The sequence below is a fragment of the Schistocerca gregaria genome, chromosome 2 (genome assembly GCF_023897955.1).
Source record: "Schistocerca gregaria isolate iqSchGreg1 chromosome 2, iqSchGreg1.2, whole genome shotgun sequence".
Lineage (NCBI taxonomy): Eukaryota > Metazoa > Arthropoda > Insecta > Orthoptera > Acrididae > Schistocerca > Schistocerca gregaria.
The window spans coordinates 374,106,460-374,127,374 of record NC_064921.1 but is presented as its reverse complement, the minus strand read 5'-3'; the positions used below and the strand labels follow the sequence as shown (position 1 = coordinate 374,127,374).

General features: G+C 38.1%; 1 protein-coding gene across 10 annotated transcripts in view; it reads right to left on the bottom strand.

Annotated features, from left to right (window-relative positions):
• LOC126319942 (A-kinase anchor protein 9-like) overlaps positions 1-20,915 on the bottom strand; it is a 490,541-nt gene that overhangs the window by 332,854 nt on the left and 136,772 nt on the right. For all 10 annotated transcript variants that reach the window (XM_049993656.1, XM_049993664.1, XM_049993682.1 and 7 more), the window contains 3 exons: positions 17,297-17,482; positions 10,665-10,778; positions 8,521-8,688 (listed from right to left, as the gene is read on the bottom strand). In XM_049993656.1, the coding sequence (XP_049849613.1) occupies positions 8,521-8,688; positions 10,665-10,778; positions 17,297-17,482 (468 nt within the window). The remainder of the gene's footprint in view (positions 1-8,520; positions 8,689-10,664; positions 10,779-17,296; positions 17,483-20,915) is intronic.

Here is a 20,915-nt window from a genome sequence, read left to right as displayed (position 1 = left end):
TTGTTCTCTATTTTCTTAAAACCCATGCTCCAGCTACATTACCAATTCAAAAACGTACTGTTTCTACTGCCACCTTCTATTAATCCATTTTCTGTACCTGTACCCTATCTTTCTATTTGTCGTCCTATTATTATAGTCACGTCAAATACTATTTAGTACTTGGCTGCTTGTCCTCCCTCCCCTCCTGATTTATGACATGCTTTCTTTAAGTTTATTTAGTGAACTCTTGGATTATACACTCCTGGAAATAGAAAACATGAACCGTATGTGCAGTTGACAGACTTTGAGCGAGGGCGTATAGTGGGCATGCGGGAGGCCGGGTGGACGTACCGCCGAATTGCTCAACACGTGGGGCGCGAGGTCTCCACAGTACATCGATGTTGTCGCCAGTGGTCGGCGGAAGGTGCACATGCCCGTTGACCTGGGACCGGACTGCAGCGACGCACGGATGCACGCCAAGACCGTAGGATCCTTCGCAGTGCCGTAGGGGACCGCACCGCCACTTCCCAACAAATTAGGGACACTGTTGCTCCTGGGGTATCGGCGAGGACCATTCGCAACCGTCTCCATGAAGCTGGGCTACAGTCCCGCACACCATTAGGCCGTCTTCCGCTCACGCCCCAACATCGTGCAGCCCGCCTCCAGTGGTGTCGCGACAGGCGTGAATCGAGGGACGAATGGAGACGTGTCATCTTCAGCGATGAGAGTCGCTTCTGCCTTGGTGCCAATGATTGTCGTATGCGTGTTTGGCGCCGTGCAGGTGAGCGCCACAATCAGGACTGCATATGACCGAGACACACAGGGCCAACACCCGGCATCATGGTGTGGGGAGCGATCTCCTACACTGGCCGTACACCTCTGGTGATCGTCGAGGGGACACTGAATAGTGCACGGTACATTCAAACCGTCATCGAACCCATCGTTCTACCATTCCTAGACCGGCAAGGGAACTTGCTGTTCCAACAGGACAATGCACGTCCGCATATATCCCGCGCCACCCAACGTGCTCTAGAAGGTGTAAGTCAACTACCCTGGCCAGTAAGATCTCCGGATCTGTCCCCCATTGAGCATGTTTGGGACTGGATGAAGCGTCGTCTCACGCGGTCTGCACGTCCAGCACGAACGCTGGTCCAACTGAGGCGCCAGGTGGAAATGGCATGGCAAGCCGTTCCACAGGACTACATCCAGCATCTCTACGATCGTCTCCATGGGAGAATAGCAGCCTGCATTGCTGCGAAAGGTGGATATACACTGTACTAGTGCCGACATTGTGCATGCTCTGTTGCCTGTGTCTATGTTGCTGTGGTTCTGTCAGTGTGATCATGTGATGTATCCGACCCCAGGAATGTGTCAATAAAGTTTCCCCTTCCTGGGACAATGAATTCACGGTGTTCTTATTTCAATTTCCAGGAGTGTACGTCATTAGACCGTCGGCATTATATAAACCTTTCTCCTGACCAGTATGTGGGTCAATTAAATAGTATGCTTTCAGGTGTGGACCATCCACGATCTTAAATGGTCCTGCATATTTCAGAAAAAATTTCTGTGTTTCCTTTTTAAGATTAGAACTATGATGTTCTTCTTTTACCAACACAAGATTGTTTATTTCAAATGTTGGGTTTATTGCTGATGTATTATAATTTTGTAATCTTTTACTAGCTGATCTACGCAAGTGATTTTCTACTATTTTGGCTACGTTAGCACTTTCTTCCTGTTGTACATCTGACCATTTGAAGAATTTTACCAGTGGTTCCCCTATAAATTTTCTTCATAGTTTTTCTACAGGAGACGATTCCGTAGACAAATGGGGTAGTTCACTCAAAAACATTTGAAACTCTGGCAATAAGTCTGCCCAAGTTGTATGTCTCGGTGAACAGTAAGTTCTGCATAAATCTCCTATCGCCTTCATAACTCTTTCACATGGATTTGATTTTGGAATATATTTTGATATCATGACATGCCTTACGTTCTCTCAAGCTAGAAACTCTTTAAATGATTGAATGTGGGTTGGGGTTGGGTTGTTTGGGGAAGGAGACCAGACGGTGAGGTCATCGGTCTCATCGGATTATGGAAGGACGGGGAAGGAAGTCGGCCGTGCCCTTTCAAAGGAATCATCCCGGCATTTGGCTGGAGCGATTTAGGGAAATCACGGAAAACCTAAATCAGAATGGCCAGATGCAGGATTGAGCCGTCGTCCTCCTGAATGAGAGTCCAGTGTCTAACCACTGCGTCACCTCGCTCGGTTTTAAATGATTGACTCACAAACTGTGAACCATTATCTGTTAATAATCTCTTAGGTTTTCCTACCTCTACAAAATATTTGTGCATACAGTTTATGACTGTCTCTGTGTTAGCTTGTTTAATTGGATATAATGTAATATATTCAGACCAACACTCTAATAGAACGTAAACATATCTGACACCTCCTTGACTTGATGGTAATGGTCCATAAAATCTAAAGCTGTTAAACCATGTAAAGCTCTATGTATTATAGGATACATTGTGTAATGTGTTTCTTTATTATTTTCCTTCATCTTTTGACAGACTTGACATGTCCATAGTAATCTAACAACTTCCTTACCTAGGAGTTTAAAATTGTAAAACTTTATCATAAGTTTTATACACTTCCTTACACCAAAATCCCCATAACCTTTATGTATAAACCAAATTAAATCATTTTGTGCACAATCAGGTACACATAATTTCCAATATGATGTACTTGCGCATTTACTCTCCAAAACACCACTTGATTGATCATTGTCCAAAGTTTGTCCTCTGTGGGATCTAACTCATTTTTCTCATACTTCAACATTTTAAGATTTAACTCTACTTTGTCTTTCATTCCTTCCCTGATTTTATTAGCTAACACACGTACTTCGTCTTTTGTATTGCTTATTTTCATAAAATTTATATTAAAAAATCATTCCTGCTCCAGTAGTTATCTGAGAATTACTCATTCCTAATGGCAATCGTGATAAAGCATATGGTACACAATTTAATGTTCCCTTGATGTATATTATTTGTATCTGAAACTGTTGTAAAAACAATATCCGCCTCATGGGCCTCCTATGTAATAAACGACTTTCCATTAAGAATATCACTGCTTGGCAATCTGTATAAATAACGATATCTGAACCTCAAATCAGCGTTTCGAATTTCTTTAAGCTGCATACCACAGCAAGTAATTCTTTCTCCATTGCTGTATAATTCAGCTAATGTTTGTCTAGACTGCGACTGGCAAAAGAATTTGGTTTTATGTTCTTCCTCTTCTGGGACCCATTCCTCTTGAAATACTTCTGCTGCTATGCCATATTCTGATGCATCTGTTGCGATGCCAAATGGTTCATGAAGAGTCTGATGGTCTATAATTGGAGTATTGACTAGGGTATCCTTTTACTTACTGGAATGCCTTTTCTGCATTTTCATCCCATATCCAAATGGATCTGAGCGCTATGGGACTTAACATCTGAAACTGATACTGTACAAATAATTAAATATTCAGTTAGATTATTTATACCGGAGGCCATAAGAAACTGCACAATTGTATTCCACTTTAGGAATCACAAATAATTTCCATTTTTCACACTTTCAAAGAAAATAAACAAAGCATTGAACTGCGTATTTTCAAAGTTACCATGAAAGTGTTCTCAGTTACACATCCTAATAACCAGAGATTGCTAACAAAATCTTAACTGACACCGACCGCGGCGGACACGTCTGTCCTCCGAGACTGACGAGCAGCTCTGATGTTACAAATGGTTCAAGTGGCTCTGACGACTATGGAACTTAACATTTGAGGTCATCAGTCCCCTAGAACTGACAACTACTTAAACCTAACTAACCTAAGGACATCACACACATCTATGCCCGAGGCAGGATTCAAACCTGCAACCCGCGCGGTTCCAGACAGAAGCGCCTAGAACCGCTCGGCCACAACGGCCGGCCATCGCATATCCATTTCGCCTTTTGCTTTAGTAGCGATAGTAGATGTGGATTATTCATGACTTGTCCTTGTATATACTGCCTATAAAATCCCACTAATCCTATAAAGGAACATAACTGCTTCACATTCTGTGGATGTGGACAGTCTCTCTAATGCATTCTGGATCTGGCTTAATTCCTCTTATTCCTATGAGATCTCCCAAATATTTTAGTTCCTCTAGCCCAAAATGTTATTTAGTGAGCTTAATAGTTATTCCCTTGGTGTAGAATTTCTCTAGTGCTCTTGCAAGTAAATCACAATGTTCCTCCCAGGTTTCTGAAACAATCAGTATTCATCTACATAAATCAACAGCTATTGTAACAACTTTCTCCCTAAAGCTTGATCTAATGCTCTTAGGAACACTGATACTGGTATGTTTAACCCAAATGGCAAAATTTTAAACTGGTATGACTTTCCATCATATAAGAATGCAGTATAAGGTGTAGCTATTTTAGCTAATTTCACCTGCCAGTACCCAACTGTGAGGTCCACAGAACTAAAATAATTTGCTTTTGTAAAACGAGCAAGTAATTTGTCTTTGCATATGGGATGATCTCTCTCCGGTTCAAGATTCTTGCGACTAATACTAGGTACACACTTCCTGTTGCCTTTCTGACAACTAACAGTGGATTGTTGTACACGCTTGTACTTCTTTTTATAGCATTATTATCTAACATTTTATCTATTTCTTCTTCTACTCCCTGTTTTACGTTGATAAGTACAGGGTAAAGTCTACACTAAAAAGGTTCCTTGCTTTTGATCTTAAAACTACACACACAATCTCCTACATTCCCTGGTTTGTCTGAAAATACATCTGAATATCTGCATAAAATTCCATGTAGCTCTTCCTTTTGAGTAGGGTTAACAGTTATGATTCATAAGCCTTTGCATACAAATCAGCTTTATTTGCAGTTTGTTGTAGATTGCTTACATCCTTCTCCATTAAACTCATATTCACTATTAACCATAAATTATTACTCCCATTTAGTCCTTGGCATCAATCTGTCTCAAACAAGATCTCTTTATTATAGTTATCTAAATTGCACTTAAAAGAACTGCTCTGAAAATCTGTTACTACTGCATATTTCATTAACCAATCTACTCCTAGTAATACTCATGTATTTATTTTAGGGACTATTAACATGGTTTGTTGAAACACCAGTTGATCTATTTCAAATATAATCCTTGTTTCCCATTTCACTACATTGCTCTTAGTACCTGTAATACCTACAATATGTACTCCCGTAACATATAACTTAGGAAATTCCTTTATTTTTCCACTTTCCTCCAAAACTATTGATACTTCGCTTCCTGAATCAATGCAAATTTCCACTCCTTTTTTCCTATTATTCCGATTACAATTGGTTTGCATTGCACTTTTTCTAACTTCTCCTCTTCCGCTAGTAACCAATCGTTCATAGGTGATATTTTACTATAAGCAATCATTTTACTTATACATGGGCCGAGTATTGTTCTGTGACACCCTGGATTCTGGCCCTTGACATAGGATTGTTCTTGTTTTTCATCACTATGACGGGATACCAGTTGGAACTTACTTCAACAATACCCTGATTTGCCCCTGTGTCATTATTTCATGGCATATTTATTTGTTGATTTTGAGGTTTAAACACCTGCGAGTTGATGTTATCACTCTGAATTCTTCCCCCTTCCCCCTCTAGGGTTATTATAATTTAGACCATTATCCCTGCTGTGAACAGTTTCATTACTGCTTACTCTAAAATAATTGGATTCCTTCATCTATTGTAAGGAATTAGGAACAGATTTGTTATTTCTATTCCCTGTATTTTGGCCATTCACTGAATATTTTTCATGGATTTCAGTATTCAGTGTGTCTAAACCCTCAATAAACGTTAATAACCCATTCACGGTTTTCCACCCTTCTTGTCTAACATGGTATGGTAAACGCCTAATGAGTACTTTTACTAAGTGCATTACATCTATTGTATCATCTAAGTACTTTGATTTTGTCAAATGCCATTCTATGTACTTTCTATATGTATCCCATGAATTATTGTATCGAGTAGGGTCTAATAACTTTAAGATTAATTTTTCCTGATTACTTGAAGACCAGTACTTTCTCTTAAAGCTTTCTTCAAAATCTTTCCAAGACATAAATTCTTCTGCATGAGCATTTCCCCATGTCTCCCATTAAATACCCTAATGCGAAATTATTTTCTTTAAGTCATCACAATTTTTAGGTATAGATCTCGCAAACACTAGTAAAAAATAAATTGGGTGTACATCACCATCTGGTTTATACTTTGGAAATTGTTTTGCTAAATTAAACGCATTACCTATAGATAAATCCTCTGTTACATCTTTGGTTACTCCTGTCATAGTTTCAGGTTTACTATTTTCTATTTTTTTTATTATTGTCTATTGCTTTCCATATTCTGTCACGTTCTTGTTTACTGTTAATTGTACACTTCCCAGAAGTGATTTTGTCTTTATTTATTTCTGTTTCGTCTTTTACTTCTTTTTCTATGAATAACTGTAAACGTTTTTCCAAATTTTTATAGCTCAGGTGTCCCTGTTAAAGCATTTTCATGTATGGACATAATACACTTATTTAGGTTTGAAATACTAGCTCGTACTGCTTGGAATCAGGAATTCACATTATCTACGTAGCCCATCCACTGTTGGGTTGTTAATCTAAAATGATCTGTTAACATTTGTTTAGCTATTTGTTACACCTCTATTGGCACTGATTCTCATAATTCACTTACTCTAGAATTTGTTTCCATTATTTTAATGTTTTGATAATTAATTTGTGTGTTAAAGTTAGATTCTAAGTTAGCTTTAACCTCTTGTATTTTATGGTTGAGTATGTCACTGATTGATTCAGTAACTTGTTCCTTAATGGACTCAACTAATTCTACTTGTTCTGCTCTCTGACCTTCCCTATCCTTCTCTGCTTGTTCTTTAATTATACCTTGTAGTATCGCCTTATCCTCCTCTGTTGTTCTTTCATTATACCTCCTAGTATTGCCTTATCCCTCTCTGTTTGTTCTTTAATTATACCTTCTAGTGTCAATCTTAATTCCCCATTTAGCAGTGCCATCTTTGTTGTGATCAGCATACACTATTTATTACCAATCGACAATATTAATATTGAACCCTATACTCACAGAAATGTCTCTACTTTTTTAAATGTTCACGGCTCATCCTTCTGCAGAACTGTGAACTGCACGCTGGTTGTAAAACAGCATAAAAGTATATCTCACTCCACCAGTCCTGTTTGCAACATACTTGTGGTTCACTGTAATGACTGGTAACTGGCTTTTACAGTATTCCAATATACAACATACTATCAAACAGTTCCTGACACAGATAAATGTCATGCTTTACTACACTTTAATAATACTAATAGTCTGTTATTTATTTCTTTTGATTAGGAACAAAATGTAGGAATACAGGAAGCAATTTATTGTCTGTTTCATGTGTGCGAGTAGTACTTGTGTGAATGTGTATATGTGTTTCCTATTTTGGAATAGGCCTCTTGGCAGAAAACTTAAATATATAGCAGTCTTTTGGTTGTGCCTATCTGCAACTCACTGTCTTCTGTATATGGTGAATATTAGTGTGAATAACATGGTGAATAATTCTTTTCATAATAATGTATAAGACCACATTTCACATTTTAGGAACAGTTAATAAGTGTCTGAATGTGAGGCTCAAAGCACCTACAAGATGTTTACAAACACATTTTGTGTGAATGACGTTCACAATAATAATTTAGTCATTTTTATTGTAGAGAAGGCCATTACAGCATGAATGTATATAGACATGGTGAACTAATATGACCTTTACCTTTGTCAACCTCTTAGGCCTGCAACAACAATGTTATTTCAGTGGAATGGTACTCTAGTTCAAGGGGGACTGGAAGTGTGTGTCCTCTTGCTCAAACTTTTCCAATGTTATGAGTGTGAGAAGGCAGACACCTACCACAGACACCACATTCCCTGGTCACCACATTTCTTGATTTCTTCATCTAAAGTTCCATGACAGATCAAATTTATCCCACTAAAGTGCCCAATCCGTAAGAAGTCAGGGCCCCAACTGTTAATTTCATCACTCCAGAGATGAAGTATATGTTGTCGGAAACTGTGTACATGAAGGAAGTCATCCTTGCAACCAAACCACTAGGATTAAAGTGTTGGGATTGTTATCGTGTAATAAACTTTAAACACCAATATGTTACTTCAAATTTTTACTGGTTTGGATCCTGGGAACACAATGAAGTCATGAAACTGTGTGCCCGACTCATTCCCTCCCCATCCAAACACCTTCACGTCTGTGTAAATAAGAAAGGGAAAAGATGGAAGTGGATAAATGAACAAAGGATACTAAATTTCATAAATGCCATAGTAAGTCCAGGATGGAGTAACAATTATATCCTTTCTGTATCACAGTACACATATTTACTTCTATCTCTTCTCCTCTTGTATCGCATTAACCTTTTACAAGGAACTATGAATATTATGTTGAAGGCTAAGATGTTGAAAAATTACTGATACCTGCGATTCCAGAAACTTTAACTGCCACTGCTGTATACACAAATCTCGATTACGAATCTCTGCTTGGAACAACATTTTCTGTTCTTGATACTTTTCTTTCTCCTTCTGCAAACAGTTACATGTATCTTTCAGATCAGCCTCTAGTTTCTGCTTTTCATTGTTCAACAGCTGTGGATAATGAGATAAAATAATTAGTTTCCACCAAAATTGGTTGTCAAGATTTTTCATGTTGTATTAAAGTACTGCACAATGCTTAATGTGACATAAAATGACTCCATATTCTGACACAAATTTGTTTTCAAATGACATATGTTACCTCTCATATTCTCCGATTTAGAGACACTTCATGACTCATGAACACTTGAAATTTATCAATAATTTTTTACCACATTTAATGAACAAACTTATTTTTACTTTTTTCTTGGTTGCAAATTATTATCAGAAATTAGGTTAGGCTGTATCAAAGATTGTCAAGCTCAGCCAAAGCTGCTTTTAGTGCTTACTTCATGGATTAGTTACCATTACTTACTTTCTTTTGAAATGAAGGTCTACAATTTACCAAATTCAAGTTCTCATTTTCTGACTTGGAGATTAAGACACTGGACTCATATTCATAGGTTCAGTGAAATTCAAATGCCTGTTTGTCCTACTTTAATTTTTTGGTGTTTTGTAGACTCACTTGAGGCAAACACCAGTATAATTTTCAGGAAGGCCATGACTGAGTTTCTGCCCACGGTTTGCTTCTAATGAGCCCACTTTCATTAAATTTTAAATGTCCTTTCTGCTTTCAACCTGTAATTCCACAACTATTTCCCTGATTGTGCTTCACACCTTTCGGTCATCTCTCTCTCTCTCTCTCTCTCTCTCTCTCTCTCTCTCTCTCTCTCTCTCTCTGAACAGCCTTCTCTTCACCAGTGATTCTTACTTTTTAAGAGACTACAAGGGAAGAAGCAAAATGAGATTTTAACATCCTGATTACTGACAGCAGAGTACCATTTCAGTTGGACAATGAAAACAGAAGACTATGCTCATGAGCTTGTTCAAAGGAACATCAGTTACCAGAAATGGTTTGGTGAAGTTAAAAATTAAAAACAGAAAAACTAACAGAGAAATGCCAGGCAGGGATCTGAACAATGCTTCTATGGATCCAATTTCTTAATCAGTAAGCTGCTCTTGTCAGTTTCTGGACCATAAAGTTGTCTGTTGCTTGCATTTTGTTCATTTTTGTTCAAGATGTTTTGAATATCTTTGTTAACTCAAATTTTCATTTCCATTTTTGTTACATTTTCATTACTTTTTGAGCCTCCTTCCCCCAGTATCTATGTATAGATAAAAGAAGTTTTTTTATTGTGAGAATAATTGCTTCTGATGTTGCAGTTACCCATATAAAATATAAGTAGTGGACATGCTGATAATTCATTAAACTAATAGGAATTTGATATGGGCATAGCAGAAATACAGTCACTGCTAAGGTAGGTGTTTGTAACACCACTGACATAATTGATCCATAGAATGTCCAAAGTTATAGTTCAACTCCTTAAGTGGCCATTAAAACAGGGTACAGAAAGAACTGCACAGTATACACCATACAACATAATAACAACAAATAATGTGGTCAGGTTGCATCTTTTACAAGTCGATCCTTATTTGGATGATCAGCCTATGTGATGTGGTGTGTGCAGAGAGGTAGTACCTTCTTCAACTGCTCACTCTCCATCAGTTCTGCATCCAAACCACATCTGACAGCTAGGGATACTGAAGAAAAGCTTTTAATTATTTATTTTCATTTTCTAATGCCAAGTGTTTGCAGTTTCCTTGAAGGATAGTTTTTTCACATATTTTTGCAGGTTTCTGTTCTTATTATGATTTTTGTTTTAACATAGCACTGTGCCCTCCATTAATTATTATGAACAAATACAACAATTTTAATTTTAAAAATATGCATGTTTTCTTCTCCTATCTTAATGAAAAAAGAAGAAGAAGAAGAAGAAGAAGAAGAAGAAGAAGAAGAAGAAAGGAAGGCTGAAAAGTTGGTGCTATTTCAGTTTGTAAAATACATTGGCTGTATGAGTATAAAATGACTTGAACTTGGGGTCTCGTGTTAAAGAGATAATTAGCATTGCTTCGAGGAAGACAATACATACCATTTGAATTTTCTCTCTCCCTGCAATTTCAGTCTTCAGCAACTGAAGTTCCATTTCTAATTTCTTTTTCTCGGTTTGTTCTTGATTCAGTTTCTCTCCAATTACATTGTTATCCTAAAAATGGAACTACGTATTAACACATGACCAGCTGAAAATAATAATGGTTCTCCAAAAAAAGAAAAAAAATTCATTGCTCTTTTTATAATAAGCCTGAGGATTCACTTCACTACTTCCTGTGAAATGTATGGATCAGTATGCAAGATATTGCTACACAGTCAAACCAATCTTCTCACTCTGCAGCAGTCCAATACTAGCAATTAAACAAATTTGTATTATTGTGAACATAGTTTCAGGACAAACTTTTAAGGAGTGTCAAATTCAGAAAATTTATTCAGCTTACAAAGTGTGGTACACTGATGGAACCTTTTCCCAGCACAATCCTGTTCAATGCTTCATGCATAAATTTGTGAACCATTATTTTAACAAAATTGTCAGAAATACAAATAGATTTAATATTTAAAAACTGTTGCTCGCAGATATAAAGGAAAAATTGGGAATTACCGTAACAAAACAAATTAATCGATATGGAATGTTTGTATTCATGTGATTATTCCTGCAAATGAGAAACATTCAACTGAACCAAATACAATACTATCAGACCAAATACTGTCAAACAACAGATTGTATATTTCACTCAGTGGTATGAAAGGTTGTCTCTCTCTTCCTTAACCCTTTCCCCTTCTTTTCCCTCACTTCTTCATTCTTCACCAAAACCACTCCACCCAAACTCTCTCTTCCTGAATGCAACACCATAACACTATATACCACTATTACTGAATGTGTATTTGTATGTCCATGTGCTCCAAAGAACAAAAGTTTAGAAGCTGATATACCACATTCCAGTTTCTGTTTATACACCTAACTACCATTCCATGCCTCCATTAAACAGCAAGTGACTATCCCAACACATTAGAATAGAACATAACTCGTACACTGCTTGTTCCATTCACCCATGGTGAAGAGATGTGTCTGTAATGATGATGACAACAGCATAGTCTGTGCACATGGCATCAAGGTCTTTAGCATCTACATTAAAATTTGATTAAATATGTATAGCTTATGTTGTATATTGTCCTAGGCTTACTATGAATGCTGCAAGTCCAATATCTTCACCCTGCAGGTTTACCTACCTATCGATTGCCGCTGTTTCACCTCCGGAGAATAATTGTAATACAACAAGGGAATCGCATGTTATGGGTACTACAAAATATATAAACAGCTCATTGATACACGTCATGGACTCTACACTGTTTATGAACAGCCCACTGATACACTGTCTGTTACAGGAGCCACTAGAGGGCACACACCATGCTTCTGAGTAGCCCACGCTTCAGGAAACCAACTACACTACCATCAAGGAAACAAGTACCATCTGCACACCAACATGTCATGGACATACTTTTGTCTGCTGGATACCTAAGGCCAAGCACAGTCAGTTGCTTACTCAGTTCCAGACTAGGAACTAGCTACACTTACAACCCATCAATCTGAGTATGCCAAGACCAGCTGCACCATTCTGCTACGCTCTGCACCATCTCTTTACAGTTTCAGGTTATTCTACATGGTGCGGCCCCCACGGACACCACCTTATGGCCACTCTGGATGAGGCTCCCACAGATCTGGTATCACACCAGTGAGCTTTGTTTCTGTTGTTGTCAAGTGAAAGGTTATTAACATGAAGTGTTGAGTGCTATTGACAAGGGATTTCAGATTGATTCCATTTTCTGGATTTCCGGAAGGCTTTTGACATTGTACCACACAAGCGACTCATACTGACATTGCGTGCTTATGGAATATCATCCCCGTTATGTGACTGGATTTGTGATTTCCTGTCAGAGAGATCACAGTTCGTAGTAACTGATGGAAAGTCATTGAGTAAAATTGGCATTCCCCAAGGTAGTGTTACAGGCCCTATGCAGTTCCTTACCTACATAAACAATTTGGGAGACAATCTGAGCAGCCGCCTTCGGTTGTTTGCAGATGACGCTGTCATTTATCGACTAATAAAGTCATCAGAAGGTCAAAACAAACTGCAAAATGATTTAGAAAAAATATCTGAGTGGAGCAAAAAGTGGCAGTTGACCCTAAATAACGAAAAGTGTGACGTCATCCACAAGAGTGCTAAAAGGAACTCAAACTTTGGTTACCCGATAAATCAGTCTAATCTAAAAGCTGTAAATTCAACTAAATACCTGGGTATTACAATTACGAACAACTTAAATTGGAAGGAACACGTAGAAAATGTTGTGGGGAAGGCTAACCAAAGACTGTGTTTTATTTGCAGGACACTTAGAAAATGTAACAGACCTACTAAGGACACTGCCTACACTACGCTTGTTCATTCACTTTTAGAATACTGCTGCATGGTGTGGGATCCTTACCAGATAGGACTGATGGAGTACATAAAAAAAGTTCAAAGAAAGGCAGCACATTTTGTACTATCGCAAAATATGGGGGAGTATGTCACAGAAATGGCACAGGATTTGGGCTGGACATCATTAAAAGAAAGGCATTTTTCTTTGTGACTGAATTTTCTCACAAAATTCCAGTCATCAACTTTCTCCTCCAAATGTGAAAATATTTTGTTGTACCGACCTACATACGGAGGGATGATCACCACGATAAAATAAGGGAAATCAGAGCTCGTACAGAAAGATGTAGGTGTTCATTCTTTCTGCGCACTATATGAGATTGGAATAATAGATAACTGTGAAGGTGGTTCGATGAACCCCCTGCTAGACACTTAAATGCGCTTTGCATAGTATCCATGTAGATGTTGATGAATGAGATTTTGGCAAATGATAGTACACAAAGAGGAGAGTATTTTGCTGTATGGTTAGTACACAAAACTTCATTATCTTCCGTATTATTCCACTACAGACTTTTCCAACAAACGAAAGTAATTTTTATGGACCATCAGTAGCTGGTGAAACGAAAAATGATATGGGTTTTGGAACAGCATACGTGAAGTTACATCAGGTTTATGTTGTACTGAGGATGTCCTTTTTCATAAGATGCTAACCTTACTTTTCCTCAGTTCATCACTTAATAGACCACTGTTTCAGAATTCTCTCACAACTGCATCTGCACAACATGTTAGTGAGGTGAGACTGTATAAACTCCATTGAGTTTTGGCAAAGGAAGCAACTTTCAACATGGTAAAAAGAGAAATGTGTGTGTTTTACTCAAAATCTCCCACTCATGACTCTCTTATGAAAGTTATAAATGGTTAACGAACCTGATGAAAATAAATCGCTGCATTTTTGACGCAATTCTTTTTCCATACTAACCAAAGAACAGGTGACAACTTCTGTTTAGAATGCCATTTCTGATACAGCACCCTGAGCGACCCACCACCACTGCCGCTCTTCCCTACTCTTCCCCAGCCGACTGCGCATCTAGCAGACATGGCATTTTGCACACACAATACCTCAGATGATAGAGCAAATATCCGCCAAAGACAAAGGTCCTGAGTTCGAGTCTCACCTGGCACACAGTTTTAATCTACCAGGAAGTTTCACTAGCACTGTACACTCAAAATGAATAACCTACACTGTTAATGAAGAAGTTATAAACATTTTGTATTACACAACTTGCACATGACTATCTGGCAATTTTACTGCTCTTGATATTTAATATATAGCCTTCATTTTTCAAATTCGGAATGATTGAGAGTAGAATAAAATACTGGGTGTTTATAATTAAGCTTTCCCTATTTAACACGTTATAACATGGAAACTAAATACTGTATGAGTACCAAACTTGGTAGCATTAATGTCAAGGACATGGGGAAGAGAAATAAAGCAGAATCAGTTCAATTGAAACATTTTTAATGTGCTGCTACAGTACATCATACCATTACATTCTGGTACAATTACTGCTACAAAAGGGGCTAAATATGACACCCATCAGTATCCAGAAGAGTCTGAAAGCACGAGATTGCATTCTGCACAGCACAGCAGAATGATTCCTATAGATATGTTGGCTGTCTCTCTCGATATGCTTCGCTTCATATCTGCACGTGCGTGAATGAATGTCCCCTGGTAAATCTTGTCCTTCAGGTAGCCCACAACCAGAAATCACAGAGGTGAGATTGGTTGATCATGCCGGCCAAGCATTTGGAAATGATTGGCTGATAATTCGATCATTTCCAAATGATCATGTGAACTTCATGAGCAATGTGTGGTGGAGCCCCATCTTACTTCAAACTGCTAAGTTCAATGTGTCTCTCTCCTGTAGGGCAGGTATGACATGCTGGCGAGGCATATTAGTGTAACACTGGCCAGTCACACTCCATGTCTTTGGTACTTGAGTGCCAACCTTTTCAATAACGAATGGGCCAATGATGGCCGTAGCTGTGAACTCACACCATACGGTGAAATGTTCACCAAACAGAAGAACTTCATACACAATGACTGGACTTGTCTGTCCATAGGATGGTCCAGGGCCAGCCCTTGTCAACTTCAATCCTTGAGAGAAAGTGAAGATCAAAGTCAACTAATTGTTGTTCATCCTGTGGTGCAAGCTGCTGTATGATATGGATCTTACAGGATACCATATGAGAATGGTTCGAAGCCCCTTCTGTACTGCAGACCAAGCGATTTTCGACTGTTGTGACACAGCACATGCACTGCCAGATGATTGGGAACTGCGCACAGCATTGTCTGCCATAGAAAGAGTGAATTCATTAACCATCTGTGGTGCAACGGGTCGTCGGCCTCTTCCCGGAGCGACGCCCAGTTCTCCAGTTGATTAGAACTCCTTCATCATGCTCCGCACAGCTGGTGGAGAAAGAGTACCACTCCGTAATACCTTCCAGCTGGCAATATTCTTGGTGCAGCTCCGGCATTACTGTTCTTTTGTTAATAGAGCTTCACCAACAACATCCTGCTCCTTTTGTCCAAGCTCATGTTGACGCATCAACAAGTGCACTGTGACTGGTCAGGTGTGTGAGACTACGAATCACTGATGACTGATCGTGGCACTGGTGGCCATAGTTGGTACTGGACGGTGGTGCTGAGACGCATGGAAATCATGTACCCCATATTCTGGACATTAATGAAGTTTGGTACTTGTATGGTAATTAGCTTCTGCATTAAATGTGTTAAATAGGGGAAGTTTAATTACAACCACCTGGAATGTACATCTCTCTCTATGTTGAAAAAATAGTCCTATTTTAAAGAACCACAAAAATAATTTACTTACTTCATATAAACTATCTTCAAAGACGCAGTAAAACCTGATTTTATCACAAGCAACCAATTAAAGCTGTGAGAACAGGCTGTGAGTTGTGCTTGGGTAGCTCAGAGGGTAACGCAATTACCCACCAAGGACAAAGTTCCTGAGTTTGAGTCTCATCTGGCACACAGTTTTAATCTACCAAGAAGGTTAACTTTCACTGTACATGCAATTTGAATAACCTACACTATTAATGAAGAAGTTGTAAATATTTTTTATTGCACACCTTTCATATAATTGGCAATTTTACTGCTAGTGGTATTTAAAATATAGTCTTTATTTTTCAAATTTGGAAAGAGAGAGAGAGAGAGAGAGAGAGAGAGAGATAATATGCATGTACATTCTGGAGTAAAATAAAATATGTAAATCTCTCTCTCTCTGTCTATGTTGAACAATTTGATCTACTTCTCTACCTCCTTTCACAAAATCAGCATCAAATACTGATAAGGACAGTCCTATTTTAAAGGATTACAAAATTAAATTAGGTATTTCATACAAAATATCTTTAATTTTAAACACACAGCAAAAACTGATTTTATCGTAATGATCCAGCTATTTTTGTACACATGAAAAGATTCATTCACAGTCTCAAATTTGTTATTAAATGTACAAAATCTGATTTTTTCAAATTTTTTACATCTTAAGAGCACCAACACCATAAAAAAACGTACTTTCTCAGATGAGAAAAAAAGGAAATAGTCAAGATGTATGCAGGAAGGAAGCCGAGAACTTTTTGTGATTTTTCTACCAGTATCTTAAAATCATATCCTAAAGATAAAGTAATACCACTAAAGAACTGCACCCAATTTTAACCGTTCTACTCAGTTGTGTCATCAACACATCTACAGACACAAATGAGTACACCATTGCTTTCCAACACAGTACTTTCACTAGGCAGATGATATGCACACAAAATTGAACCTGAATTCCTGAAAACAGACTCAATTATGATTGGATAACTGATACATGACTGGAAACTTAAAAGAGTAGAATATCAGTGTAAAAATAATAATAATAAAATGCAAAATAAGCTTCAGCTTAATAAACACAGATGAACTGTTTACGTGATACTGTTCCAAGATGCAAAATTTTTAACAATTTCACACATAAAATGGATGAATCTTGAGAGAGAGAGAGAGAGAGAGAGAGAGAGAGAGAGAGAGAGAGAAGGCAGGTTAACGTTACATGAAACAAAATAGTGTCTCCTTACTCTGTAACAAAGTATATTGTTTATGTTCCATAAAATGATAAATAAACACTGTTCCTCTCTCTTCTGTAATGGCTAATATGATATGATATCTGCAGTACAATGTCTTTTTAGCTTATACATTTACCTTCAGTTTTAGTAATAACCCCTCTTTCTGTTCATTAACAGTTTCAAGCAGTGTACATGTTGATCCTAGAAGTTCCGAAATATTGAAGTTCTGTTCTCGATCAGCCAATAACTGTGATGTAAGTTCATTTTGATACAAATGCAATGATGACATCCATGAATCAATTTTATTTGAATCTTCTATTACCTAAGAAAAAGAAAAGCCGGTCCTTAAAAAATCAAGTCACTCATACAAATTTGTGATACAACTTACAAAAGACAATACATTTAATGTTTACTCCATGACTTCTTTGACAAAAAGCAACTTCTAATAAAATATTTTCTTTATTCCAGAGGTCTACATTTGGTGTATTATAAATGAAAGCATTACATTCTTCCATATGTTTGTTCTCTTCTGATAATTATTCACCTACAAAAAAGTCAACAAAAAATTGAATCTACCACTCAAATGCTGCCGTTCCCATACATGCATGCATTTACGTATGTTGATCCTAGAGGTTCCAAAAACTTGAAGTTCTGTTCTTGATTGGCTGATAACTGCGATGTAAGTTCATTTTGATACAAATGCAATGACAACATCCATGAATCAATTTTATTTGAATCTATACACACGCGGGCGCGCGCACGCACACACACACACACACACACACACCTAAGTGTTTTATTATGTTCAAAATAGACGCACATATCAATACTGAGCCACTTGTTTAATGTAGTGGCTGCAATATCCTGACATGAATTATTTACAGAAGAATGGAAATGATGGTGAAGCCGGCCTCAGGGAAGGCTTGTTTGGTTTCCAGAGAAATGTAGGAACACACGAAGGCTATGTAAACTATGTCACTTATCCTATGAGATAGCCTGAAGAAAGTGAGGTCTATGTCAATAGCATTTGTAGTTTTAGGAAGTTTTTCACAATGTTCATTCGACTAAATTCTTTGAAATTTGGAATGAAGCAGGGACAACATATAAGGAGTGAAAGGTTACTTATAACTTGTACAGAAAACAGAGTGCAGTTATAAGAGCCAAAGTATATGAAAGGGAAGCAGCAGTCGAGAAGGGAGTGAGACAGGGTTATAGCTTTTCCCTAGAGCTTTTCAATCTGCATATTTAGCAAGCTATGAAGGAAGCCAAGAAAAAACTTGTGGATGGAATTAAAGTTCAAGGAGAAGAAATTAAAATTTTGAGGTTTATTGATGACTTTGTAATTCTGTTAGAGGCTGTAAAGGGCTTGGAAGAACAACTGAATGGAAAATACAGCGCCTTTATAAAAGTTTGTAAGGTGAAAGTCAACAAGAGTAGAACCATGGTGATGAAATGTAGTTGAATTAAATGAGGCAATGGTGAGGTAAGAGGCAATTAAAGTAGTAGATGAGTTTTACTATTTGGGCTGCAAATAACACTATGGCTGAAGTTGAGATGATATAAAATGCGGTTGGCAAGAGCAAGAAAATCATTTCGAAAAAGAGAAATTTGTTAACATCTTATATCAATTTAAGTGTTAAGAAGTATTTTTTAAGATATTTACCTGGAGTATAGCATTGTACAGACAAGAAATGTGGACAACAAGCAGTTCAGAAAAGAAGAGATTTTGGGGTGTGGTGCTAAAAAAGAATGCTAAAGGTTAGTTACTCGATCCACTCATTTAATGAGGAGGTACTGAAGAGAAATGAGGAAAGAATCAATTTTAATGGCACAACTTGCTTAAAGGAAGGGACTGATTGATGGGACATATTCTGAGGAACGAAGGAATTGTTAATTTGGTAATGGAAGTGTAGGAGGTCAAAATTATAAAGGAAGACTAAGGAATGAATATAGTAATTAGGTTCAAATGGACGTAGGTTGCACTAGTGATACAGAGATGAAAAGGCTTTGTCAATTTGGTAATGGAGGGAACTGTAGGAGGTCAAAATTATAGAGGAAGACCAAGGAATGAATATAGTAATTAGGTTCAAATGGACGTAGGTTGCAGTAATCATACAGAGGTGAAAAGGCTTGCACAAACTAGAGTAGCAAGGACAGCTGGATCTTCATACTAAACACCACAACAAAACCCATTCAGTAGTAAATGTACAAATTGGTGATCATACATGGTAAGATAAAATATCAGTGATGTTTATCCTAAGAACTACTAAATTCACATATTTGTAATTACAATTTAAACTGCAGAGTCAGTTGTATCTGCAGACATTGCTGATCAATCATCTAAGGCTTCACTACTGAAAACAGGACCTGAATGGAAACCAAGACTTATACTTTATTTTTTAAACAAAGAAAAACCAGTTGCTCATCCAGGACGTAAGGTACAAAGGATGTCAACTGGCTGCTGTGCCATCCTCTGCCTTGAGACACCATGTGATTTGGTATGCAGTGGTGTGAGGTCAGCACACTGTTCTCCTGACCAGATTTTCCATGCAATGCAACCACTACTAGTAAGTCAAATGACTCCTCAATTGGCATTACAATACTAAGCATACCCCATACCAATCCCCCACCAAGAAAAAATCCTTCGCAGCATTGGGAATTGAACCCAGGTCTGCCACGTGGCCAACCATCTACTCTGACCACTCAGTTACAGAGACAGATGCTTTGTACTTCAGCTTCATTATTTAGTAATGTAAAGTCAAAAGCAATTAAGAAACACATTGCTGCCTTTTTCCTTAATATTCAGATCAACAGGCAAGATTTGGTAAAACAGATCTGCCACCTCTGCTAGCAACAACAGCCCTAGCCTGGCTGGGCATCAAGTCGAACTGAGCTTGGGTAACAGATACGGGTATATCATTCCATGGTGCTTCAACTCTGAGCTAGACTTGGCATAGCAGTTGGCAAGTGTTGATGAAGTAATCTCTCAGTAACCCATGAATAGATGTTCCTAATGGGTGAGAAATCTGTAGAATGTGCTGGCCAAGACAATGGTCAAACATCCATTGTATCGAGGTAGGTCAGGAAAGCATGGGATACATGCGATCTAGCGTTATGTTGTTGAAAGATAATGCCATGGAGACTGAAAAGATAGGCCACAACCACCACTCATAATACATCAGAAATGTACTGCCTGATGTCCAAATTATTAGCTATGCAAACCAGAGGTGATTGTGTGGTCTACCCAATGGCATCTGACACCAGTGCTGGGCCCTATAATGACAACAAATGCAATCTGGCAGTGTTCATTCTCCTTGGTGTCTCCATACTTGAATAACTCCATCATGATGCTTTGTAGAGAACTGGGACAAACCTGAAAAGTTAACACAGTGCCATTCCTGTGTCCAGTTTTGTCATCTGGCCACACCACCTGTGCGCCTATCTCTGGTGTCGTGTCAAGAGAAGTCGCAACAGTCTCCACGGAGACAGTCTGTCTAACTCTGAATGTCATCACACTATCTGAGTGAATACTTGTCTGCTGCAAGCATGCCAGTTCCCTGGTTTGAAATGCATTCTATGGTTGTATGATCCTACTGGGTCCTAGTAACAAGAGTCTGTTGTAGCTCTGCACGCTCTGTTGTAACTCTGCACGCTGTCAAGCACAGGTCTTCTGAACTTGTCGTCTACTTATTTGATTGGCAGTCTACAGATCTCGACAAACGTGAACAGCCGTATTGTGGACCAAGAGTCTGCAG